Source organism: Pinus tabuliformis, chromosome 9, assembly GCF_031772625.1.
Source record: "Pinus tabuliformis cultivar Carrire ecotype Pingquan chromosome 9, CPIR1, whole genome shotgun sequence".
NCBI classification, from domain to species: domain Eukaryota; kingdom Viridiplantae; phylum Streptophyta; class Pinopsida; order Pinales; family Pinaceae; genus Pinus; species Pinus tabuliformis.
In genome coordinates, this window is record NC_142307.1 from 488,578,965 (window position 1) to 488,605,814 (window position 26,850).

At 39.3% G+C, this 26,850-nt stretch overlaps 1 protein-coding gene and 1 non-coding gene across 2 annotated transcripts in view; one reads left to right on the forward strand and one right to left on the reverse strand.

Annotated features, from left to right (window-relative positions):
* The first annotated feature begins 14,594 nt into the window (after positions 1-14,594).
* The window catches only part of LOC149149343 (uncharacterized), a 74,034-nt gene continuing 61,778 nt past the window's right edge, over positions 14,595-26,850 (forward strand). The window contains exons 1-5 of the mRNA XM_089441506.1: positions 14,595-14,789; positions 14,866-14,932; positions 15,017-15,110; positions 15,259-15,391; positions 16,485-16,520. Of these exons, the coding sequence (XP_089297632.1) occupies positions 14,873-14,932; positions 15,017-15,110; positions 15,259-15,391; positions 16,485-16,520 (323 nt within the window). The 5' untranslated portion in view covers positions 14,595-14,789; positions 14,866-14,872. The remainder of the gene's footprint in view (positions 14,790-14,865; positions 14,933-15,016; positions 15,111-15,258; positions 15,392-16,484; positions 16,521-26,850) is intronic.
* On the reverse strand, positions 17,409-17,511 carry LOC149149344 (U6 spliceosomal RNA). Its single transcript, XR_016263860.1, has one exon. It is a non-coding gene; the product is annotated as a U6 spliceosomal RNA (small nuclear RNA).

The window sequence follows — 26,850 nt, forward strand, 5'->3', positions numbered from 1 at the left end:
ATGCGACAATTACTAACAACAACTTATTTAAAATGATTGGGAGTCTAGTTTGCAATGAATGTTGATTGAGAGGCGATCAACTGAAGTGTGGTTGAGTGCATGGAAATTTGCATTGATCATAATAGGATCATCGTTGATATATTCTTTGGTGTGGTAATAGTGGTAATCGATCACAATAATTAACACCTCACTGCAAATTTTGATGGGGTGAAGAATGTTTGCAATGTAACTTTAAGCCTTAGTTTCCTAAGTAAAACCTTGCTTGACATCATTGTTATAAAGGTTTGTATTCCCAAGCAATAAGCCATCATTATACAAGCTGTGTTGAGTAATATTTTGAGAAGTGTAGCCGTGTTGGGTATCATTGTTATGAATAGATGCATTCCTACGATCATCATTACAAGCTGTGTGAAGTGATTTCGATTTGTTGCAGTCATAGCATTAACTGGGAGCAATATGAAAAGGATCAGAATGCACAGTATGAGTACAGTAGTATGGAGCTGAGCCGATATATCTTCTAATACAAGACTTGTGGAAAAAACTAATTGGTTACGGTCTTTAAAAACTAAAAACTAGAGCCGGTACTCTTTTGATCGAATGCTCTACAAACAAATAAAACTATTATGTATTCAACATATAAAGTTTAAGAAATACATTTTCTTATATGATTTAAAGGATGGTAAATTAAGATATTTTGTTTTTTTATGAGGCCATAGCACTGTCATGCAAAAGTTTACATTAAAATTTGACATTTACATTAAGTTGTCATATATTCAAAACTCAACCATTAGATGTTGATCTGTCCTTTTTAAAGATACAATGTTCCATATTTTTTAAATGTACTACTAAAGAGACTTATGTTAATTAAAAGTTAGACATCTTATACTGATCCCAAAAAAAAACCTCTTCTAACTGTTTCTACTTTTTAGGACTACCACCACCATTGGGGAGGTACGCATATGATCATATATTAATCTCTGCACTTTCATTCATCTGGATGGAGGGTGGTGGACTAATATCTTCGTACTGTTGTTTTAAATCCATTGATTACAACTGACTCCTACTGGAATTCCTATTGTCCCATGGGGAATGCAAGCATTATTGGAATACTTCAAGGGACACTATGCTAATCCTCCTCTAATAATTTATGAAAACGGTATGCTCTTGTGCTTGTACTACAGTATTCAAAATTCTATGACCGTAGCATAGAGAAGCTTATAGTGACTCACTTAGATCTAGAATCTGTCAATTCTATTGCTCATACTCTGGATATGAGGTACTGTTAAATATAATTTCAAATTTTGAGTTGATTCTTAACGTGCTAGATGAGATTGGAAGATTTATGACTAACTTGCTTTTGGGATCATCTCAGGATGAACTACTCTAGGGATTTGCTTGGCTGCATGAGGAAACACGCAACCCAACTTATCTAAATTACATTCAATCAAAAGGCTAGTCATTAGGAGCTGCTGAATCAGACAATATATTTGGGTGGGATAATAAACATGCCGTTGCTTGAGTCCTCCTATCAAAGGTATAAAACATCTATTTTTTTTCGTTGGGTAGTGATTTAGTGACTGTTAGCACATTCTTATATACTCATTGGGTTTCAATTTTATTCTATACCTACTGGATTTGAATTTGTGAGCTATTGCATGGTTTGAATGTGTGTAGGAGTTCTTGCTACGAAAAGTGAAGTCCCTTCATGACTACAAAGGACATGCTGACAATTGTATCTGCTCTCTTCTCCTTGCAGTATCTCAAATGCACTCAATCCCAACATCTTTGTGGGAGCTATGGTGGGAGGCCCGAATAGCATGGATTGATTTCATGATGAACAAAATGATTACGATCAAATTATACTATAGAGAGATATCAACACTCCAAGCACCCAAAGCCCAAGTTCCATGGAGCTTCCCATAACTAGAGAGATGTTGTCTCCAAAGCCATACTTTTCTACGAAGGCCAACTCTTAGGCAAGCTCCCTGGTAGTCAACGCATGACTTGGAGAAGAGACTCTGCTCTATCGGATGGGTTTTCTCAGCATGTATGTAGTCATTCCTTTCATGTGTTATACTACTACTGTCATCTTTTCTTCATGTTTTTTTATAGTATTCCCTATAGACCATGGTATGTAGATGCATACATGCTTAAGTTTTAACAAGATCTTTGGTTTATTGGATTTTCTTAGTGCTAGTTAAAAGAAGAAAGTATTCTATCTTTGTCCCATAAATCTTCAGGGGAAAGATTCCATTTCATTTCAGTAATGATTTGGAGTTTTGGTGATTGGAATTGATTGCATTAGTCCCACCCGTGTTGTGTTCTATCCTTAATATTCACAATGTGGATAACTATTTGTATTCTTCTTTGCCTTAGAAATAGGACCAGGTTGAACTAGAACTTATTTTTTAGTAAGGAACCAAAGAGATTCAAAAATTCAAGTTGGATTTTTATAGATAGTTGGTTTTATTTCAGTTCCCATTGCTGTAGAGTTTGTTTTTTCATACATTGGACTGTGAATCTTATTAGCGCTTGAAATTTCACCTCAGGCTGAGAAAGGCAAACTCCAAGGCAACATCAAACCACTTAGCCTTGTAGCTAGCCCTACGGGGCAGGAGAGGGCTCTCTCCGATCTATCTCGGTAAAGATCTTCAACAAGCGAGATAACCAATAAGGAAACACTGATTTTAGGCTAGTAAATTGATAAAAGAGTTTGTTTTGGGATTTTTGGATTTTGGTGGAAAATCGGGGAAAGGCAATTTTGGGTGCGGGGATTGGACACAGTTTTTGCAGGGGGTTCTTTGGGGCAAGGTAGGAGACTGTACTGATGCCTTTAAATTAAGTGAATGGGTAGGAATGACCGGTGAGGAGCTAAGGAGAGCAAGCAATCACCTTGAGTTCTCCTTAAACAGATGAAAACATTGATATTAAGCAAATTAAAAGCAGAGCATGGAAATCATGAATTCTACTTTAACACTTCATTTGCCTAATTTCAGAAGAAAAATAAAGAGGATAATTTCACATAACACACTTACAAGTACAAAGAGAAGCACACCATCAATACATGTAACCACAGGAATCCCAAAAAGGACTGCAAAACCCTGGTCTTTCTTCCTTTGCCAAAATTGCAGAGATACAATGAATAATACAATAGAGCTTTCTCCCTCAAGAGTCCAACCCTCCAACCATGAAAATGATTGAGAAAATACATAATATAGGAAAGCCAACCTCTTCCCTTGCCTCTAGGGGTCGAGCTCATCCTTCTAGGAGCTGTTTCAACCAATTCTAAACTGAGCACTAAAATCTAGGCAGTCAAAACAACTTGCCTCTATAAGCTAGGAAACCAATTCATTCATTAAATTTTTGCTATTTCATGAATGAATCTTCTAGAATAGGTAAATAAGTGTCATGTCAACATTAAAATACATTAATTACATCAAAGAGGGTGAAAAATCCCATCACAAGTCAAAACTGGTCAAAGTTGGGCGAATTCCTGAGCTGTAGGTGAAAAATTATGAAAATTGCCTGATAGGTCGCGCTACTTTGGAGCTCCGTTTGAGGCACTTCCAGGTGTCCAAATGAGGCAAAAGTGGGCTTGTTGGAAAGGTCTGGATGTCTACTTTCCAACCCAATTGGAATATCTGAATTTGGTGGCCATTTGCCCCTCCAAAATTGCAATCTCCCAAGACTGCTCCCTGTTTGTCAAAAAGGTGGCAGAAAGTCAATTTTTGCATGTTTTTTGACCTTCTGGAGGCTCAAAACTTGATGAAATCTCTTGGTAATTGCTGAGAAGGTGTATCTTTGCATGAAAAATCCAGAAATGCCGAGTTTTCCTGAAATGAAGTGGCCCATCGAATAGGTCGCGCGCGGCGCACGACCTATCAAGGAGAAAAACCTGTTTTTTGCCCAAAAATTCATAAGTGACCAAAAATACTCAATTTTTTTTGAAATTTGTGCTGTAGTGAGGTCATCTAATATCATTATCCTTCAAGGAAGCCTCAGCAAAGATGTGGAGGGGACCGGGCCTTCTCCGTCGTTTTAGTGCCTTGGCCAACCGCCCTTGAATCACCTTCATTTTTGCCTTGCATACGTGCATTCGGGCCCAATAGTGATTTCTCATGTTCCTGAGCAAGTCCTTATCTTTGTTGGCCTTAGCCAATAGCCTCTCCAAATGAGCATTGACCCGGAGAAGCATAGCCTCTTGCTCAACGAGTACCAAATCGCCGGGTCTCTTTCGAGCCAAGTTGCGGTCCTCATGAATCCTCCGCAACTCATCAAGAGTGTGCTCATCCTCCAACTGCTTGTTGTGCTGCTCTAAATATGTGATCGTCGTGCTCCTTCCAATCTTCGCTGCAATGAATCATTTTCAGCTTTTAGGTGCTGAATGATCTCCTTTGACTCTAGGCTAGGAGAATTGATGTCAAGGTCAACAACCTCTATGTCTGGAACACCTGATGGCCCCTCATCAATCCTGGGCTGTTTGCCCCTCTCTGATACCTGTGCTACTGTCGGCGACGAGGTCCCTTCCACCTGGTGTGGAGATAACACTCGTGGTGCTGATGAAGAAGGCGAGACCCCTTCCACCTGGTGTGGAGATAATACTCGCCTAGCTGATGCAAATAAGGCTCTGTGGCCTCTCTGATAAGTGACCAATGGAGGAGAGCTGACATGTCTGGTCTCAGGACTATCATGCTGCTGTGAAGGCCCTCCCTCCTCATGAACAACCTCAGGGTGTGGTGGTGGTGCTGTGAACAACTCACGAGAGATAAACTCCTCCCATGGGATACCCTGCTGAGCCAACTGATGCATGACCACAAGCTGAATCAAACCATAATGATAAATGCTCCTGTGTTGCTGTGCTGGGCTCCTTCTCTGCACCAAGGGCACCATCCTCTCAATATCCCGGCACATGAACCATGGTATGTTCATCATTCGTACCCGTGTGAAATGCATCAACAAGCGAATATGGTACGAATACACATATGCAAACCTGCCCTCACAGGTGAAATAGAGCATGATGAGCCTCATCAAGGGAGCATACTCATCCCTCAAAAATCTGAAAGGAAACATACCAGTTATGGTCCTCATGTAGACAGGTTTAATGAAGGGCTCATACTGAAATCTCTCCAACACTTTGCATTTGTTCCACTCTTCTCCCACATTTGGTATTCCTGTTGCTTGAGCAATACTTTTAGATGACAATATAAAATCCACCCCTGCAAGATTTACATGCCCATTATGCAAATGCAAAACAAACAAGCGAGCCAATTCCCTATGATGCTAAATTTGAGAAATCCTCTCGCAAAATTCATAACATGAGAGGTAGCGGAAACGTGTGACCGCAAGTGGACAAGCCTGCAAATCAGTCAAAGAGGTGGCCTCCTCTCTCTTACGGTGACCACTCTTACCACTCATGCGAGGCCTCCTTTGTATCTCTATTTCTGGTGTTGACTCATGGTCATCACTTTGCTCATAGTCGGTTTCGGTTTCTGACATGGTTTCAGGAGCAAAGTGGCTGAAATGTACTGCTGCTTTTGCTCAAATGACCTGCTGTTTTTCCCTGTTTGTAATGCTGTTTCAAGGGGACAAATAGCACAAGGGAAATGTTAGGGAAGGGAGACTTTGAAGGGAAATTGGGAAAAATATATGAAATAGGGAAATAGGGAGTTAAGGGGGAAGAATCATGACATACATATCATCATACAATTTCATTTGCAAGGATGTTATGGGAAGTAGGGTTTAGGGTTTGATTCTTGATTTTTAGGAATAGGGGTAGGGTTTTAGGGGCTTTTGATATTTTGGTAGGGAGATTAGGTAGAAATGATATAGGAGGTGGTAAAGAGAAGTGGGGAAAAAGTGGGGTGACAAGGATGACCTTGAAACAACAAAACAAACCATAGTTCTACAAGCATTTTGACATTCTTAAAGCAAATATACATGAATCTCTCATTTCAATTTGACGACATTAAAACACCTTTCCCATGCTCATTTGTCTTTTCCAAGCAAAATACTTTGATGATCAGAGGCCTACCTGCAACCTTGAAGAATTTTGAGGTCGTTTTGGAGTTTACTGGCGGTTTTTGTAGATGAATTTCCCAACAGGTCGCGCGCAGGTGCTGATAGGTCGCGCGCGCTTGATAGGTCGCGCCAGTGTAATTTTTCAACTGGATGAACCCCCCTGATAGGTCGCGCGCGCTCGATAGGTCGCGCGCAAGTGTTGACAGGTCGCGCGCGGGTTCAGCTTGCCAAGTTTGCTCAATTTCTCTCCAAATCGCCCAAATCGCTCTTCACTATTGCTTTGAGGCAAATGATGCTCAAATAGAAGGAGAGAGGGGCTTTATAGGCTTGATTTAAATTAATTTCTCCTCAAACCCTCTTTCTAATGTTTTTAACTTGACACTTTTTCAAAATTTAAATACTGCTGACTTTATGGTTTCCTTTTGTCCTGAAATTGTTTGAACTGATACTTTGTCTTGAAAATTTTTGTAGGGATAGCTTCTGAGGAATCTTGGCAAAGGGGACCAGGGCTGCATGCTGTCTTTTGAAAACTTTTGAATTTTTACAATTTTTTACAAAAATGAGAAAAAGACCTTGTCTTTAAAAACAGGGTTTTTAAATCCAAGGTTAAAATTAGCTGTACAGGATGAAATCTTTGAAGAAATCTTTAAAGAAAAACTTTGATAGTCATCCCTCTGGCCTGCTAGGCATTTATCGACCTTTAAAGACATGACCTCAAAGACAAATTGGACCTAAACCCTAGACCTAGGACTTTGACAAGACAAGGAACCTTGAAAGGATTTGTAGACTGAAACAACTTGATCCAGCAGTGCCAAGAGGGGAATAAAGACACCAACTCCTCCATCAGGGTTATGGCATGCCTAATGGAATGCAATGAAATGACACTGATTGAGACACTTACTTATGCAAATGCAAAGAGTTTTGATCGCTTATGGAGGGCTACTAGACCGACTCTAACAAATCTAACATTCAAAAGAGACATATTACTTGTACTTCCTTGGACTTCCCTATAGTTATGCTAACGTGTTTCTCCTTTGGAGTCTTTAATGTGTCATATGTTCTATGATAGACTCTTTCATAGGGATAACTGGAAAGATTTCCCATGCAGTTTTGTAATCAGGGATTCAGAACTGTCATTAGTAGGTCAAGTGCAACTAGGGAGATCTAGTCACGAGATATTCAATCCATTTGTGCTTAATTTGATAAAATGGTTAACCTATAAGTTGTTGATCTACTTGTCATTTTAAGTCACAACTCATAGTTAACAAACAAAGATATCCATATGGCATATATTATATCTAGGAGTTTGTTGCAATTGTGTGGAATAGTTTTGATGTCGTAGTCAGGTCACAAAAGGTTTCATTTAATTACAGTGAAGTTACTGCAAAGGGAAAATTTCATATGCAAAAATTAGGTTCTTACTGTATTAGCATTATCCTAGCTTGCAATTCACTTAATATGGAAAATAACATCAAATTCAATAAGCCCCAAGGGTTAGCTCAGTTGCTCAAAAACCGTGCCTCGCCATTGGGAGGTCACAGGGTCGAATCCACCCGAAGCCCTTGGGGTTAGGTCTTTCCAGTAGGTCGAGGAGCGATTTAGCCTAGCTATCGCCCAGATTTTTCCGTGGATGTAGCGATCACTCACTGACCAGGGTGCTCGTGAACCACATGCAAAAAAAAAGAAAAAAAGAAAAACATCAAATTCAATACAAGTGCGTTGATCATAGAGTGAAGAAAAATGGAGTGTTGTGAGAATGTCTACCCTGATTGAAATATGTCCAACTCCTCACTTGATCCTTTCTTGATATAAGCTAACCAACAAAACCTATTTAACAATCAACCGTTTTAAAAATTATAAAATCGTTCATGGTGCTTGGTTGCTAAAATTAACAAGTCAAATTCCTATGAAGATCATGAAAATTTCCATGGATAATCATAATCATGTTGTCATTGTTGTGGTGAGAAGAGCATTCTACAACACAGGGTGGTGGAAGTAGCAATATTTATTTTGGTGTATTTATTGAGTGTAAAAAGGGACAAAATATCTCAAGAGGTGCAAACCACTTTGCACTTCCAGTTTTCATTATTTCATTTTTTATTTTGCAGGTGGACTTGGCTGGACGATACTATGATGCAGGAGAGAATGTTAAATTTTGGTTTCCAATAGCATTCACCACAACAATGCACTTGTTTTGCATCTTATGGCTAAAATCTATTCAATTTTCAAACTTGTGTCAGGTAAGGGATCCCAACACTGATAAAAAATGCTAGGAAAGGCCAGAAGATATGGACACAACTTGCACTGTTTATAAGATTAACAGTCGACATCCTGGTTCAGATGTTGCTACTGAAATAGCTGCATCACTTGCAGCTACACCCCTTGTTTTTCGCACATCTGATCCTTCATATTCCAAGCGACTTATTCATACTGTCATGAGGGTAAGTACTAAAATGGTTACCTCTTTTAAGTTTATAGTGTAGGAATTCACTATAAATCCCCACAACTGACTTTGTTACCTTGGGATTCTCAAGCATTTGCTTTTGCTGATAAGCATAGAGGAGCTTATAATGAATCACTTAGATCTGGAGTCTGTCCATTCTATTGCTCATACTCTGGATATAAGGCACTGTTAAATATAATGTCAAGTTTTGAGCTGATCCTTAGCCTGCCAGATGAGGTTGGAAGATTTATGACTGACTTGCTTTTGGGATCATCTCGGAATGAACTACTCTGGGGAGTTGCTTGGTTGCATAAGGCAACACACAGCCCAACTTCTCTAAATTATATTTAATCAAAAGGCCAATCATTAGGAGCTAATGAATCAAACAATATATTTGGGTGGGACAATAAACATGCAAGTGCCTGAGTCCTCCTCTCAAAGGTATAACAACATCTATTTTTTTTGTTGGGTGGCGATTTAGTGATTGTTAGCACATTCTTATATACTCACTAGGTTTCAATTTGATTATGTACCTACTGGGTTTGAATTTGTGAGCTATTACATGGTTTGAATGTGTGCAAGAGTTCTTGCTACGAAAAGTGAAGTCTCTTCGTGACTACAAAGGACATGCCGACAATTATATCTTCTCTCTTCTCCTTGGAGTATCTCAAATGCACCTAATCCCAACATCTTGGTGAGAGCTGTGGTGGGAGGCCTGGACAACATGGATCAACTTCCTGATGACCGAAATGATTACGAGCAAATTATACTATAGAGAGCTATCAACACTCCAAGCATCATGTGAGCCAATGATCTTGGACGTTTTCTGATTGAATTCTTCAAAAGTTATTGCCATTTGATCTTCCAAAACGTGCATAAATTTTTGTTGGTTGGAACTGTTATCACTCCAGGAAACTCTCCTAGATTGCAGCTCGGAGATGCCTGGTAACATATAATATTCAATATTGTTCTCAGAGCTATTGGAATGGATGATGGTTTGGATCAAGTCAGATAACCATTTCAGCTCTATTCTCACTCAAGACATGCATGAATAATCTCACCAATACAAGGCTTTAGACCACTAATGCTCAATAATTTATAGATTCAATGGATAAATGGAGAATACTGACTGTACTAACAGATTGCATACATAAACACATATGAATGGCCACCTACAGGAAGTAAATGAGACTTGCAAATCTAATTTATCAATGCAGAGATAAGATGACAGTTATCTGGCATTAGAAATAACAGAAAACCTGAATAACCTATTCAAGTGCAAGCATATAACAACAAAGGGAATGGACATTGAACATATAATAACAAAAGAAGCTTATATTGCTAAAATGAAGATGAGAAGCCTGAAGGAACAGAGGAGGAATAATCTTGAGAAGTTGAACCTGTATTACATCTTACTTTCAAATATTTATAGCTGTTTACAATGCTCTCGAGCCTTTTGAGGCTTGAGAGGTCTCAATCTATCCCTCTATCTCTTCAACAACTTTGATGCCCTCTAGGAAAGCATGGGCTCGGAGGTTTTCTTCTTCTGACAAAGAAATAACCACCTTCAAATATTTTGGGTAGTTTGTTGCGCTGTCTGGGAGCTCTCTCGTGCCAGAGATACCCCACAATTATTTTGTTTGTTCTGGCTGTGTTGTGCTGTGGTTCCGTGATCGTTTCTGGTTGATTTGGCTGTGTTGCATTGTCTATGCTCCTTGGTCACTTTCGTTATGGGCTGCATCATGTTGTGCTGTCGCCTTTCCACTTTCAGCCTTTTGCCTCTGTCTCTCGGCCTCTTTTAGGTGATGGAATGGCTATTCGGGCCTCTGTGATCTCTTTAACATGCTTAATAATGATTGTTTTCTGTTCTATATAGAAAATGTTGTAACATTGAGAAATTCCACCTATTCTACTTCTTTCTGACTTCAAAAGTCCTCAAGTATGGTTTATTTATCTGTCGGGTTCGCCCTTGGCTCACTGTCGCCTATCGTGAGTGGCCTGACCCTGTGTTTCCCTTTGTATTGAAATACTTTGAAAAACACGGGAAATACATGAAAACAACCTCCCTCTGAACTTCAAATTTTATAGATTTCACTTCCCGGACCCTTTTGGGTCCGGGCTTCATCGCAATCGCACTGCCCCACGCTTCCTTTGTATTTCGTTTAAACAACAAAAATACACAAAAAATATTAAAAAATGGGCTTTTGCGGACTTGAAACTATATATATTTTACTTCTAAAACCCATCGGGTCCGGGTCTAATCGCATTGCACACATATATGCAAAGGTCCTGCTCCATGGTGATCACTGATAGTGATCCGATGATGTAACCTGGGTCGTTGATCTGCACGCGCGATCGACGGTCCACATTTAATCGCCAATCGCAATCGCTCATTCCCCTTGGTCTGTGCCGATCACTACCAACTCGCCTCCGCTGATTGTGACCCGCTGATTCGATCATCGGCGATCATTGACCGACGGTGTCTTGTGCTGATTGCCATCGCCTGTGCCAATTAGATCCGCCGATGCGATCTGGACCGTTGATCGGCTAGATCGGACAACTGTCGTGCATTTGGACTGTTAAGCCTGCGATTTTGGTTTTTCATGGTTTTCAAGCGTTTTTTGCCTCCCGATAGTGTATTTCTGCCATTCCAAGGGCTCTCCTCTTGTGATGGTTTTGACTTTGAATGATCCTAAAGAGGATTTTGAATACCTTTGGGGCATACTTGGATCCTTTGGCATGATTTTAAGCAAACTTCTTAGACTTTGGGAGTTTTTTGGGTCCATTTTTGGGTCAAATGCCTCCAAGGCTAACATTGGCTCCTTCTGGGGATGAAATCTTCCCTGTGAGGTTTCAAGAACTATAGAACAATGCCTTTCCTGTAAACAAAAAGATCAAATCTTCCTCCTAGTGTTGCATTGGACATGGAGTCTATTTAGCATGAAATAAAACTTGAAAACAACATATTTACAATACCAAGGCTTAAAAGCCTTAACTTAAATGAATTTTGAAGAACAACCCATTGACTGGGCCATCAAAAACATCTCCTCCTTCCTTTAATGTATCCCTTTTGAGAAAACAGTCACCAAACTGAAAGTTGACCCTTTTTACCTTTCTATCAAAGGTTTCTTTCTCTTGGTCAATGTGTATATCAGCAAAATCATTAAAGACTTGCAAAAGCCTATTGATTTGATCATCTACTTCAAAAACTTTCCAGCATTTGACGTTATCAAGCAGAGATATCTCTGTATGCTTTCAGCCTTGGATGTTTTGCTTGGAAGGTTTTTTACACCTGCTGAATGATAAGGTCTACTTCATACTCTATTGTGTCATTTGTGACCTGAAAAGTTAATATAAAAGATGAATCAATGCATTCTTGTGTGGGGGACGCAAGGACTTCGCCTGTTCCTACAACTTCCTTAGAGCAAGCCCCATCAAAGAACATGTCCCAAATCTGTGGGCCTTCTTCCTCTATGATCTGGCAAACTAGTTTTTTAAGCTACGTAGAGACCAACTGATAAGGCTTGGTAATGTCAAGACCAAGCTTATCCATGACAGCCTTGGGCATTGGATTATGGCTGGCTCTAGTGTCCAGAAGGCAATTATGAAGGATTTTATCATGAATAGTCAGAAATCTGCATGCATGATTGACTATCCATGTTTAATCGTCGATCCAATCGCTCATTCCCCCTGGTATGTGCCGATAACTGCCGACTCGCTTCCGTCAATTGCGACCCGCCGATCCGATCATCGACAATCGCTAATCGGCGGTATCTTGCGCCGATTTCCACTGCCCGCCTGTGCTGATCAGATCCACCGATCAAGTCTTGACCGTTGATCGGCTAGATCGGACGACTGTCATGCATTTGGACTGTTAAGCCTGCGATTTTGGTTTTTCATGGTTTTCAAGCATTTTTTGCCTCCCAATAGTGTATTTCCGCCCTTCCAAGGGCTTTCCTCTTGCGATGGTTTTGACTTTGAATGATCCTTAAGAGGATTTTGAAGACCTTTGGGGCATACTTGGATTCTTTGGCATGATTTTAAGAAAACTTCTGAGACTTTGGGAGTGTTTTGGGTCCATTTTGGGGCCAAATGCTTCCAAGGCTAACATGAACAATGCTACAAGTTATAATAACAGAGATTCTGTTCTGCAGAAACCTTTCCACCTTGCATTCTTTTTGTGGATATGGGTAAGTAATATGCTCTTCTAGTAAAGAATAAATTCTTGTGTGTAGAGTCATTGGGTTTACTATGGTAATGATCATAACATTTTGGAGACTTTTGTTTGTTGGCTATAAGTTGGTTGAATTTTATGAGATTTATATGCAATATTAATTCAATAATTAATAAAAAATATAATTTTAGGCACCCTAAATCAACTCAGTTTATACAACTTTGGAATTTCATTTATGGTACATCTTTGCATCTTATTTAGATTTGTCCATTCCCATGTCACAATTGTTCCTCAATTTATGCCTTATGGTGTTTCCTTTGCAATATCTGGTGCAAATGCTAGTTTAAAAAACATGATAATTAATATATGAGTTAAACAATATACATTTTAAAAAACATGTAACAATATTCTTAACCATGGAGATTCACCTCCCACTTTACCATGGAAATTCTCAACTTAGCTCTTGTTACAATACAATCAACCATGGGCCAATACCATGCCCAATATGATTTGAGATAAATTAATTAAAATATCATAATTAAGATGAATACAAATCTTAACTATTATATATGAATACTACTATGAATATTCCAACATATTCGATGGAGGTTAAATCTTTACCCTTCACTTAATAATTACTAATAATTAAATTAAAATTTTGTAGATGCCTATTGGATAATTTGTGGAGGTTAAATCCCTACCATCCAACTAATGATTATTGATTATTAAATTAAAAATGTAAAACCGTTATTTTAAAATAAACGTACTTATTAACTTATTATAATAAAAAATAATTTTGATATTTAATATTTTTTTAATAATAAAAATAAAATAAATAATTTAAAGCTTAATGATGATGATGATGATGATGATGATGGTTAACGTCCACTGAGACCAAATTGGTCTATAGGACCTACAATCTTCTTAATTTTTACTTGTCTGGCTCCTCGTCTTTCTTGGCGAGATTGGTGTTGTAGCTTTCTTTCTTTTCTCTACGGTCTTCCAACTTCCTTTGTCTTGCATCTCCTTCATCTCTTCTGGTTCTTTTGCATAGTACTCAAATAACTCTATTTTGCATGTCCCACATTCGCTCTCAATTCCTTAATCAACCACACTTCCACTCTTCTTGACTTATTAAGCCAACCCAACTATAAAGATCTTGGAACACTTATTTCTTTGCTCTTTGATCACATAAACAAGATTTTGAAAAATGACAATTATACTCTCTTTTCTTGAGGTCCAATAGACCATGTTGGTTTTAGTGGAGATTAATCATCATCATATTTTTTTAATCCAAATTGAAATTTAATCAATTTAATGATTTATATATTATCATTTAATGTCTTTTGTGATTGTATATGTAAAATGGTTAAAATTGTAATTATTAAATTTAAAAATAAAATTAAAAAATTTAATTAATGTTTTTTCAATGGTGTAGGTGAAATTGTTAAAATCAGAGTAATTGAATTCAAAAATAAAATTTAAATATTAAATTTATTTTTATATTCAAAAATACATTTTAATTTATTAAATTTACATATATTTAAGAAAAAAAAAATATCTATGAGTTAAACTATTTAAAAAAAAAAAAATGTTCGCTTAAGGATTTGAAAAATAAAATTTCAAGTTCTGTCACTGTGTTCCCACAGTTGAGTGGAAAGATTTGATACCCTGAAAGCTTGTGTCCAATCCGTGACAAAACCATATACGCTTAAAAATTACTACAAAATATTTTTTCACCAAAGAACAAAACTGTAGAGGTAAAAGCTTTACAGCTGGATCATATCATTTCTTTCAGTGGAAAAGAAAAAACAAAACTTTCAAAAATAAAGCCTACGGCCATTTAGGCGCCAAAATAAATTACACATGCATTTTTATGATCCAAATTTAAATGGTTCCACGCAGGTCTTGAATCCGTTGCTGTTATACACCTACGGACCACGGTGGATACCTAACCTAAAAAATAGGTGGCAAGATGCGTCAGTTTAGGCTGACAGAGAAGCTGGACAGTCAACTAAACGTTTCTTTTTCCAATAAGCCTCAGAAGAGGAAGTATAGGTTCATGCGATTCTCTGCTCTTCTCTTCATGTTAGCCGAGTGAATTATTTCTGGATGATTGATCATCAAATTCTTCTCTGCCTCAGCTAGCTGCTGGTAATATATTGACTATCAGCCTATTCTTTCTGCCGTTCTTTTCAAACTCTTGCTTACAGAAACAAAACCCCAGCAGGGAAAAGATGAAGCCGCGCAGCATGAGCAACAATCCAGACCAGGCAGATGACCACACGAAGAATGAGGTAGGCAGCTATTAGTAGAATTCATTAACCCAAGAAAAATTCTAGACCCAGTAATGGCGGAAATTAAAAGGGCTTTAACTGCAGGCACCTCGGGCAGGGCGAAGAATCACGGGGCAGGCGGCAAACAGAACTAGCCATGCTAATCAACCCCGTCAGACAGGAAACGCCACAAACAGAGGTATTAATCAATTAATCAGAGAGCTTTATGGTAGCATTATAATTGGGATAATCAATTTGGGTGGAGGTTAATATAATATAACTTCATCACTCTCCTTTGAAAACATGCTCTGTAACTAGAATTAGCTTTGGTAATGGAGGTCATGCAGAAACTGCAGCAGGAAGCCGAGCAATTGTCCAGAGGGTTAAAGTAGGAGGAGTAAGACAGGGCACGCTGGCAAGAAGTGGCCTAGTGCAGGATGCAGGTGGAAAATTGCGAGGTGCTCAGGTTGATATTGCAAGGTAGTCTGTACTTATATTTTTAGTTCTCTTATATTAGAAATCATCCTCTGTCAATACTCACAGCCTTTCTCAATACTTAAGAGGTTACAAGGTTTGAAACAAACAAATATTATAATATTTATAGACTAAAGATGAGTGGGCATTTGAATTTGGGTGGAAAGTGGAATCTGGGGATTTGAATTTGGACGGAAAGGAATCAAAGGGAATTGAAATTGAATACTCACATGAAAGAAGGATAAATACATCTATATTCTAGCACAAATGTTATTAGTGAGTTTAGTTTAGTAGTAAGTTGACTGGGGAAGGAGAATTGAAATACAACAATATTCATAAACACAAATTTCATTAACAAAATTTAAACTTAAGTAAGAAAAATAACAACTATTCTCTAATTTACAATTTTCTTATATTTATTATTTTATTTATTTCTTTTATATAGATATATATAAAATTCACAACTGAGAGACATGGGTAACTTATAAAGTATAATAAGAGCCAAAGATTTGGGCATTTTTAAAGTTGAATATAAATTTCTGAGTGAATGCTAGAGCATTCTCTCTCATAATAATAAAGGATAATAAGAACCAAAGGCTTGGGTATTTTTAAAATTGGATATAAGTTTTTGAATTAAATGTTGTAGCATTCTTGGTTGTAATAATAATAATTTAATTTCAAAATTATGGTTAAGCTGAACATTAAATTAGTGTATTGAGATTTTTTAGTTGTGAAACATGGAATTAATCTCTAAAAAATGACTGTTAAAATCTACATAGATGTACATACTCTAATCTCTATAATTAAACCTGTAATTTTTTGGGAAAAAACACATGTTTTTAACTATTAAATTTATTTAATAATGATAAACAACTCAAATACAAATGCACTCAAATATAAAATATTTAATAACTACACTTGAAAATAAAATATTTAATAATATGTCATCACATTTTACCTTCTCAATTGTTACTTGTTTTAAGTGTTCTTAAATTCAAGTTTACTTGCTTACTAAATCACAGTGGAATATCTCTTGCTCTCTTGAAAATTTATTTAGACAACAATATGACTCACGTTGGGAATCCTTTTGCACATACAGCAGAAGAATGGCTGCAGCTCCTCGCCTTCAGACGAGGTAAGGGCAACTCATCCTGTTTGGTGCTCTGAAAAAAATTATAATTTATCTGGTTATGATTTTGCTTGCAACAGTGAAAGAACCATCCGTGGTTAAGTCACAACTCTTTAACTGATACCAAGGTTAGATTCTAGCAAAAGGAAGTTCATTCTTTGCAGTGCAGTCCCTGGGCATATTTATTTTGAAGCAATTTCAAACAAAACTATCAAGAATGGGAGTGGAATCCTTATGTTTTCAACGTAGGCCCTCTCTCGTTGTAACTGTACTAGTCATTCCCCTAAATTAGTTTTTCAAAAAACTAGTGTTACAGATGAAACCCGTCAGATTTGGCAAATTTATAATCCAGAGCAAAACTAACTTATGATTTGCAATATATTTGATGATTGGTTTTGTAAGACCACGACACTATCCTTATAATCACAAAGGGTTTCCAATGTTTAGGTACCCAGCTGATGATATCAAAACAAAAAGGGGTGTAACAATAAATTTGAACTGAACTGTTACAAAATCTGGCGTGAATCCTCCCGTAGTAGTGGAGTGGTCTGTCCAGCTTGGCTTGTGAATAATTTTCGCATAATTGCTCCTTTTCTTTTCATAGCAGACTTGCCACAAAGGAGTGGTCTAATAGCTCTGTTGGGGTTTAACAATGAGTGATCTCATTTCTCACTCTCTCTTCCTGTAGCCCCAGTCTTTTCAAGTAGCTAACGACAAGCAAACCAAAACGGGGTAGAGGATCATACATCTAACAAATGTGCCTCATCTTTTTCTTGATTATATGTTTTATCTATCCAATGGGTACAGGCAAAATCACATGCCTGTTTGATATCCGAATCTATAATTGACATAAGCTCAGGTCAGGTTAATCTATTATTTAATCAGTATTAAAAAAGGCATAAGAATCATTTTCCGATTTATGTGTATCGTTCTTGGGCAGGGTCATGCTAATCTTTTTATGTTTCATTCTAATTTTATAAAAAGTTTCCAAAAAAACATCGAATAAGCATATATGTAACAAGCATAGATATTTGTGTCAATCTTTTTTTTTTACAGATTCTATCTATCCCATAAGAATGAAGCAAAATTACATACCTGTTCTATTAAATCTATAATTCACATACGCTTAAATCATCTAATAAATATCGAAAAAAATAGAGATGTCCAAAATCACATACCTGTTCTGTATCTAAATCTGTAATTCACATAAGCTTAGGTCATGGTAATGGATCATCTAATAAATTTCGAAAGAGATATAGGAGGACATCCTACATCTCTTCCTTCATAGTCATGAGAGCACTTTGCTTTTCTTCGAATAAACATCAATAATGAAAAATGTTACATAATAATAGAATAGACCAGACCGTGAAAATAAGAGAATAATGCATAAAAGTTTCCATTTGTCTACGGAGTGACAAAACCTCGTTCAAATGACAGTTGACAACAAATATATACCATGTATTTTAACATGAAATATTGTCTATGAGTTTGGAGTCTACGCGTGTCTCATTTTTATTTTAGGGAAACTAGTAAAATGCATAAAAGTTGCCATTTGTCCACAAAGTTACAACTTCATTCGAATGACAAAGTCGTAACAAATACGTATCATGAAATTTAACAAGAAATATTGCTTCCTACTCGGGAGCCTACATGTGTGCCATTTTTATTTCATGGAAGTTGGAGATTCAAAACAGAATGAACCCAAAATGAACTTCACCCATACTCATACCTAGCAGATTACACTATGTGACGATCAAGGTAGGTATATATAGCAAAAATATTCAGAATATCTGAAATATGTAAATATCTATTATAGGAATGTAATATATTAATATAAAAATATTACAAGAAAGTAATATATTAATATAAAAATGTTACAGGAAAGAAAGATATGTAATATGATATATTGATTATAATTGAGGGTGCGCTTATATATCTAGGTAAGCGCCACTTCATAAATGATCATGTCTAGGTAGGTGCCCCTTCATGAATGGTCATGTCTTTTAAGATATGGCTCTTCAATACACTGATTATTATTTAATTAATTACTATTATAATTATTATTTATTTGTATTATTTTTATATATTATATTCAAAACATTGTCTTCCGCTTTAGAAAAGCTTTGTCCTCAAAGTTTATTGTTGACAATGCGTGTTATTTGTTGTATAATTTATTCACATATTTCATAATTCTTTGAGTTGTCATCTTTGATGATACAAAATGATAGGATCCTCTAACTGATAAACAAAATTGTCGAACTAAGAAGTGTTGCTCATCCTGTTGACGGTGTTGGATAATGCCAACATACAGGGGATTTCCTTGATATGAGGTCCCAATAAGACCTCACACTGTTTGGTGTAGGAGTTCCATTCGGAATATGGCCTGACTGTCGTGTACTTAAAGATATGCCATGGCTTTAGCAATTAGCACGAGAGAGAAGCGCACATGTGCTTTTGAATGAGCAAGAAAGTGTGCCTTGTGAATGTTCGATTGCAGATGTATCAAGGTTCTTTTACTACAGAGGGAAAATAAAGTGAGCCTCTAAGAGAGAAGTAATAGTACTTCCCTAATGGAGACACGTAAATGAGAAAGATTCGTCTAACATCAAGTGAAATAGTTCACACAGGTGCGGCGATCGTTAGAATCATTAGAACACATTTCCAATAAGTTGAGCATCAAAGTCAACGAAATAGTTCAATTCAGTACATGTGAAAGTGAACATGAATCATAAACATTCAAAGAGTAGTCTTAAAACATCCTTAATCCATGTATGAAAATGTGTTGGTTGAAACGCTTCAAGTATTAAGTAAAAGTTTCAATATACATAAGTACAATGAACATCACTAGCTCCAATAGTGGAGCGTTATAACTACTACTTGCTCCCCAAAAGTACTAACTCTATGATTTGAATAGAAAATGGCATCAACCCATGGTATTCATCCACCCATGGAATTTACCCATGGTATTGTAAGTGACATCCACCCATGGTATTCATTCACCCACGAAATTGACCCGTGGTATTGTAATTAAAAAAGACTATAAGTAACAAGTCACATTTTGTAAAAGGATAGATTGTCCGCCACAATGTAGTCTTTATAGTTATTATCAATTTGAATACAAAGAGCTTATGAGCGAAAGGGTGCACTTTGAAAGGCCGAAGGGCTAAAGGGAAGAAGCCTCAAGGCTTCAGCATGTGCTCATGCGCTCAAGAGAAATATGCAATCAAGGGAGGGCACATGGCGCAAGTCCGAAGGAAGAAGGAGAAGACTTTAGGCTTCCCAAGTGCACTCTGTGCTCAAGGGAGATAAGGAGGACACATGGAGCAAAGCTGAAGGTTGAAGGGACAGGGCTTTGGGGTGCCCCCATGTGCTTAAGAAGGCAAAGGAGGGTGCATGGCACATTGTTGAAGGACGAAGGATGAAGCTTCAGGGCTTTAGAGTGCAGTCATGCGCTCAAAAGGCTAAGGAGGGCGCATGGCGCATTGCTGAACGGTGAAGGGGTTGAGCTTTGGGTCTTCGGGGTGTGCTCATGCACTAAAGGAGGGTGTGTTCCTTTGGGTCGAAGGAGTGCACTCAAAGGAGGACTTGGTCTCTCAAGGGCACAATTCAGAACAAGGAAGGGGAAAGGGATTAAGGAGTGTGCTATGCGCTCTAAGGGAGTGCTGGTGCACTTTTGAACAAAGAAGGGTTCCCGATCAAGGCTTGAGAGTGCGCTCCTTGCCTTGGTGTGTTCACTTTGCAATCAAAATTTGTCTAAGTCTGGAAGAGAGAGTAAAGGTCGAACATGATGAGTTCAAACATAAAACCGTGTGCGACACATACCAACTCATCGAGGAAACTTATACAAGCTTGAACAAGGATAAGTATACATCAAAACACCACTTTTCATACATTCCCCAAGTACAACGTATGAAGTGTGTGTAACTGTTAGCTCTGCTACAGGTTGCCTATGTTCGAGGAGTAGAATGTAAGCTCGGTCCTTGGTTCTACTCAAAGAAGGCCTACACCAGATATCCTCGCCCTTTCCCCTCTGTTTCTCCTTTGCTTCCGTTTAAAATCACATAAATTCATTTTCTTAAGCCTCTGGGCATTGAAACCCTCAGACCCACATAACCGCGCGCCTTCGCAAAAAAGCGCTATAAGCCCTTTTCCCTCAATCGCTATCGCAAATCACCCATTTCTCCTTCCCTCATTCTCCCTTCATCAGTCATTCTCTTAAAAACAGTTAATTCCTTTATCGGGTCCGCAGGTTTAATCGCAATCGGCAGATCGCATATGTATAAGGCCCAAAGAATTATCAAAGGAAATTGCCAATCCAATGACCCCGGGCGCTTAACCCATGAACCCGCGCCCATATAACCCTCCGCCTTAATTCCCATAGTTGATCGCACATCACTCGATCCAACGGTCCCCGCCATGAATAACCTGCACCACTGCTTCCGCACCGTCCGATCTACCCCACTGCGATCGGACGATGTTCGCACCCCCCGATCTCGCAAACTGCTCGCGCTTTAATCTGCGGGGAAAGCGGTTTCCCTCCGGTCACATCTACCACGCGTTGTGAGCCTATTGCATTGCTCCCCCGCGTACGAATACCACCTACCTCTGAAAAGCGGTGCGGGCGATACCGCTTACCACCCGTACTCCGTCCCCCGCTCGTTAACATTCGCACATCTCTGCCGCTCGATCACCGTCGGATCTGTCCGCCCGCGATCCGACGACTCACGTTTATCCGCTCCCATTTTTCCCGATACCCTCTACAAATCGTTTATCGACGGTTGATCTTCCTCCTCCATTCATCTGCCATGCAGTCCTCTTATCCTCAACCTGTACCACGCAACCAAAGGACGAAGGTGGCCATCTACCAGCGCTCTGCGCAGTTAATCTTCAACCACCACATTCAACAAATAGCATGGCCAGGAAGGAAAGGACCAGTCTCGAGCAGATAAACTCACTTATCAGTTATGGAGCTTCTTTCAGTCAACACTCCACCTGCTTGAGAAGGACCACACAGTGCTAGAGAATTTCAAATTCATTCATTGAAGCAACAGATCGTAGCAGAGGCCCATTTTAGATAGTTAATGTGGTTGGTGGTCCATTATGACCCCTCCACGCATAGGATAGCAGAGCATTTTATAATCAACCTCTATATATATCCAGAAGACAGATGTGATGAGGGTTGATGGTTGTTGTTTTGATGTAAGGTTCAACCTCTGGAGACTGTAACTACTGTGATACTTGCAGCGTCTAGTCTTCATTTTCAACTAATACAAGCTTCTTTTGCTGTTAATTGCTCGTTTTCCATTTCTACTCTGTTCTAGGCTGTGCCCGCTATGTATTTTTCATGTGCTCTTGATGTTTAGCATTAGAGGGGCTGTCATACCACCTTTGTGTTAGAGTCTAGTATGTATCATTGAATGTGCTATGCAGGTTTCTGTTAACTTAGTGCCAGAGAGCTGTCATCCTGTCTGTGCATTAGGAAATAGATTTGCAGACCTCTTTACTGGTTGCAACCGACCATCACATGGTCTTGTGCATCTGCTGATGTGGTCAGTATTTTCCATGTTCACTTAATCCTCAAACTATGAGTAATTGGTGGTCTAAAGCCTTGTAGTCTGGGGGTGTTCACCCATGTTTGGGGTTAAGCATAGTAGAAGTGGTTATCTGGCTTGAATATGCATCATTCCTTCCATTCATCCATTTCCAAAATTTTGTTGAGTTTGTAATGTTCTCGAGCATCTATGAGATACAACCTAGGAGAGTTTCTTGGGGTGATAACATTAATTGGTGTCGTTGCCGGGGAGAGGAGATTGAAGCTCAGTTTCCCTGGGAGAACGACACAGTTCCAGATTTTGATGATAGACAAGGTCTGGGCACATTTCTGGTTGTAATCATCTATCTGGCGACTCCACTGGAGGAAGACCAACCTTTGGCGACTCCACATCACAGTCCTGGCTCAGTTTGTGAGACATGCTCAAAGAAATCCTCAGACATCACCAGCTGAACCAGTGCCTGACCCTGAGAAGATCGTTAAGCAGAAGAAAATTTCATAGAAAGGAGCATTAGGATCAGGTAAGCCTTAAAAGTCCCGTGTATCTCTGCTAGTGAAGAAGTCACCTTCAGAGATTCACAAAGCTCCTGTTCTTTCATTTCCCTTTCGGATCTCAGTCTAAAGAAAGCATCCGTGTTGTCCATCATATTCCTATGTATTTGCTATTCATTTCATTGATCCATATCACTCAACCTACCAGTATCATTCCACCAACCACAATCACGGCAGGTCAGCAAACTCTTACAAGGATAGAAAGAATCGTAGCTGCTAGGTACGGACCCTTGGTCTTGCCCTTCCCTTTGAATGCCATGCCTGCAGGAGATTATCAGGAATATATGCCTAAGTTTATTGGTACAGAAGGAGTAACAACTGAAGAGCATATCGAGTCTTTTTATTGTTATGCTGATAACCTGGATATCTATGACAAGGATGTGTGGATGAGGGTTTTTGTCTAAAGCCTAGATGGGGAAGCTAGAAAATGGTTCAGAAAATTACCCCCTAGGTCTATTGCAGACATTGATGCTTTAGATATGTGTTCCTAAAGCATTGGGGGGATAAGAGAGATCTGCTCTATTATCATACTGAATTTGGGAACTTGCAGAGGGAAGAGGGTGAGCTGCTAACCGATTTCAACATCAGATTCAACCATATGTACAATAGAATACCAGCTGAAGTCAAACCTACCCCTACTTCTGCTATGATCACTTATGCCCATGCCTTCGATTCTCAGTTCTGCCTGCTGTTAAGAGAAAGAAGATGTGCTTCCTTGGCTGATATGCAAGATGCAGCCTTTGAAGTAGAATCAAACATCATGGCTGCAGAAAGACTCGAAGGTGATGCTGAAAGGAGAAGATAGGGGGGTGAGTCCTCATCATCCTCAGATCTTAAGATCGATAAAATGGCCAGGATGATAGAGTTATTAGCCTCTGAAGTTTCCAAATTAAAAGCTGAGCAGTATTCTGAGGAAGCAGGAGCTCCTAATACCTTTACTCTTTCAATTTCAAATCCATATAGAGGAGCACAGGAGCAGTTGCAGATTTTGCAGAGAAGCAAAAATGCAAACAAAGATCAAAGGGTGAAAACCCTTTTTCAGAGTATAGTCATGGAGGAAGAGCAATATGAAGAAGAGGAGGAGGTCCATGGTTTGGAAGATAAGGGAAGTGCCCCTTTCTTAACCAGAGTTGCCTATGAAGAAGCATTATCCAGATGCACTGCTCGTGAGTTTGTTGTACCTGCAGAACAACAAGCTCATCAGCAGAAGCAACCAGCAACAGATCCTACCATCCTCGAAGACCCTGAGCTTGAAGCCAGCCCATCCTCACATGACTATGCAGATCTGCAAATTGACCAACCTGCTGATATCCCCAGTCCAGTGATCAAAAAGGGAGGAGAAAGCTCCCCATCATCTTATGCTTCTTTGTCTGTTCAAGTGACAACCCCTCTTAGTTGCCTCTTGGGCTCTGAGGCAGGCCATGATTCAAAGCCCAAGGCTGATACTGATCATCTCAGTCTTGATATTCTGATGCCTGCTCAGGTGGTCTCCACACAGATTGAAAAGCTTGCCAGATGAGTGAGGAAGAGGGTGCACAGTCTTGCGACTCCTCCCTGGATGTGGACTGTTCTAAGAAAGATGAAGGAGCAGATGAGGTCTCTGTGTTCCCCGCACAAGAATACATTGGTTCACCATTCATACTAATTGTGCAGGCCATAGATGACACAGACAAGTACACAGATACCATTGTTATTCATCACGTGTACGAAGGCTCCCATGAAGAACATCCGAGGATCAAATAAATCTAGTTTTGCAGCTCTTTGATAAACCGACCGAGAGGAAGGGAAACAGTTTTGATGGCCCAGCAGATGGCCAGTTTTTGAAGATTTATGTTGTTTAAGGTTCTCAGGCCTTAATGATTGTAAGCATTTTCTTTAACAGGCTTTAGCATAGACTTAATTAGACTCCATGCCCAATGGAATACTAGGCAATTTTTTTTAAACTTGTTTTGTATGAAGGCATTGGTCTGCAGTTCTTGAGACCTCACAGGGAAGATCTCATCCCCAGAAGGAGCCAGTGTTAGCTCTGCTACAAGTTGCCTATGTTCGAGGAGCAGAATGTAAGCTCGGTCCTTGGTTCTACTCAAAGAAGGCCTACACCAGATATCTTCGCCCATTCCCCTCTGTTTCTCCTTTGCTTCCGTTTAAAATCACATAAATTCATTTTCTTAAGCCTCTGGGCATTGAAACCCTCAGACCCACATAACCATGCTCCTTCGCAAAAAAGCGCTATAAGCCCTCTTCCCTCAACCGCTATCGCAAATCGCCCATTTCTCCTTCCCTCATTCTCCCTTTATCAGTCATTCTCTTAAAAACAGTTAATTCCTTTATCAGGTCCGTAGGTTTAATCGCAATTGGCAGATTGCGTGTGTATAAGGCCCAAATAATTATCAAAGGAAATTGCCAATCCAATGACCCTGGGCGCTTAACCCATGAACCCGCGCCCATATAACCCTCCGCCTTAATCCCCATCGTCAATTGCACATCACCCGATCCAACGGTCCCCACTGTGAATAACCTGCACCGCTGCTTCCGCATCGTCCGATCTACCCCGCCGCGATCGGATGGCGTTCGCACCCCCCGATCCCGCAAATTTCTCGCGCTTTAATCCGTGGGGAAAGCGGTTTCCCTCCCGTCACATCTGCCACGCGTCGTGCGCCTATTGCATCGCTCCCCCGCGTACGAATACCACCTACCTCCGAAAAGCGGTGCGGGCGATACTACTTACCGTTCGTACTCCGTCCCCCGCTCGTTAACATTCGCACATCTCTGCCGCCCGATCACCATAGGATCTGTCCGTCCGCGATTCGATGGCTCACATTTATCCGCTCCCGTTTTTCCCGATACCCTCTGCAAATCGTTTCCCGTCGTCGATCCACGTGATTCGACGGTTGATCTTCCTCCTCCATTCATCCGCCATGCAGTCCTCTTATCCTTAACCTGTACCACGCAACCGAAGGACGAAGGTGGCCATCTACCAGCACTCTGCACAATTAATCTTCAACCACCACATTCAACAAACAACATGGCCAGGAAGGAAAGGACCAGCCTCGAGTAGATAAACGTATTTATCAGTTATGGAGCTTCTTTCAGTCAACACTCCACCTACTTGAGAATGACCACACAGTACCAGAGAATGTCAAATTCATTCATTGAAGCAACAGATCGTAGCAGAGGCCCATTTTAGATAGTTAATGTGGTTGGTGGTCCATTATGATCCCTCCACGCATAGGATAACATAGCATTTTGTAATCAACCTCTATATATATCCAGAAGACAGATGTGATAAGGGTTGATGGTTGTTGTTTTGATGTAAGGTTCAACTTCTGGAGACTGTAACTACTATGATACTTGTAGCGTCTGGTCTTCATTTTCAGCTAATACAAGCTTCTTTTGCTGTTAATTTCTCATTTTCCATTTCTACTTTGTTCTAGGCTGTGCCTGTTATGTATTTTTCATGTGCTCTTGATGTTTAACATTAGAGGGGCTGCCATACCACCTTTGTGTTAGAATCTAATATGTATCATTGAATGTGCTATGCAGGTTTCTGTTAACTTAGTGCCAGAGAGCTATCATCCTGTTTGTGCATTAGGAAATAGATTTGCAAACCTCTTTACTGGTTGCAGCCGGCCATCACATGGTCTTGTGCATCTGCTGGTGTGGTCAGTATTCTCCATGTTCACTTAATCCTCAAATTGTGAGTAATTGGTGGTCTAAAGCCTTGTAGTCTGGGGGTGTTCACCCATGTTTGGGGTTAAGCATAGTAGAAGTGGTTATCTGGCTTGAATATGCATCATTCCTTCCATTCATCCATTTCCAACATTTTGTTGAGTTTGTAATGTTCCCGAGCATCTCTGAGATACAACCTAGGAGAGTTTCTTGGGGTGATAACAGTAACTGCGACCCAAAAGTGGCGTTTTACAACAACCAAAGGTGTTTTGACCATGATATGCATTAAGGAAGTTCTAATCAACGCAACAACGCTTTAGAACAATCAAGAACACTTCAATCATATTGTATGACATGAAACGACACTTAATGACCAAGGCACTACTAGATACGATGGTGAAGTAGGCTCCAAAATTTGAATATAGTGAGATTTTGGAGGGTGTTGTAGTAACGACAACACATCTTAAATCAATCTTCTGTTGAACTTTGCAATTATTTGATAGCCGGGAGAAATTGTAATTGTAAGGCTGAATTGTGTAGACATCAATATTCCTTGGAACATAA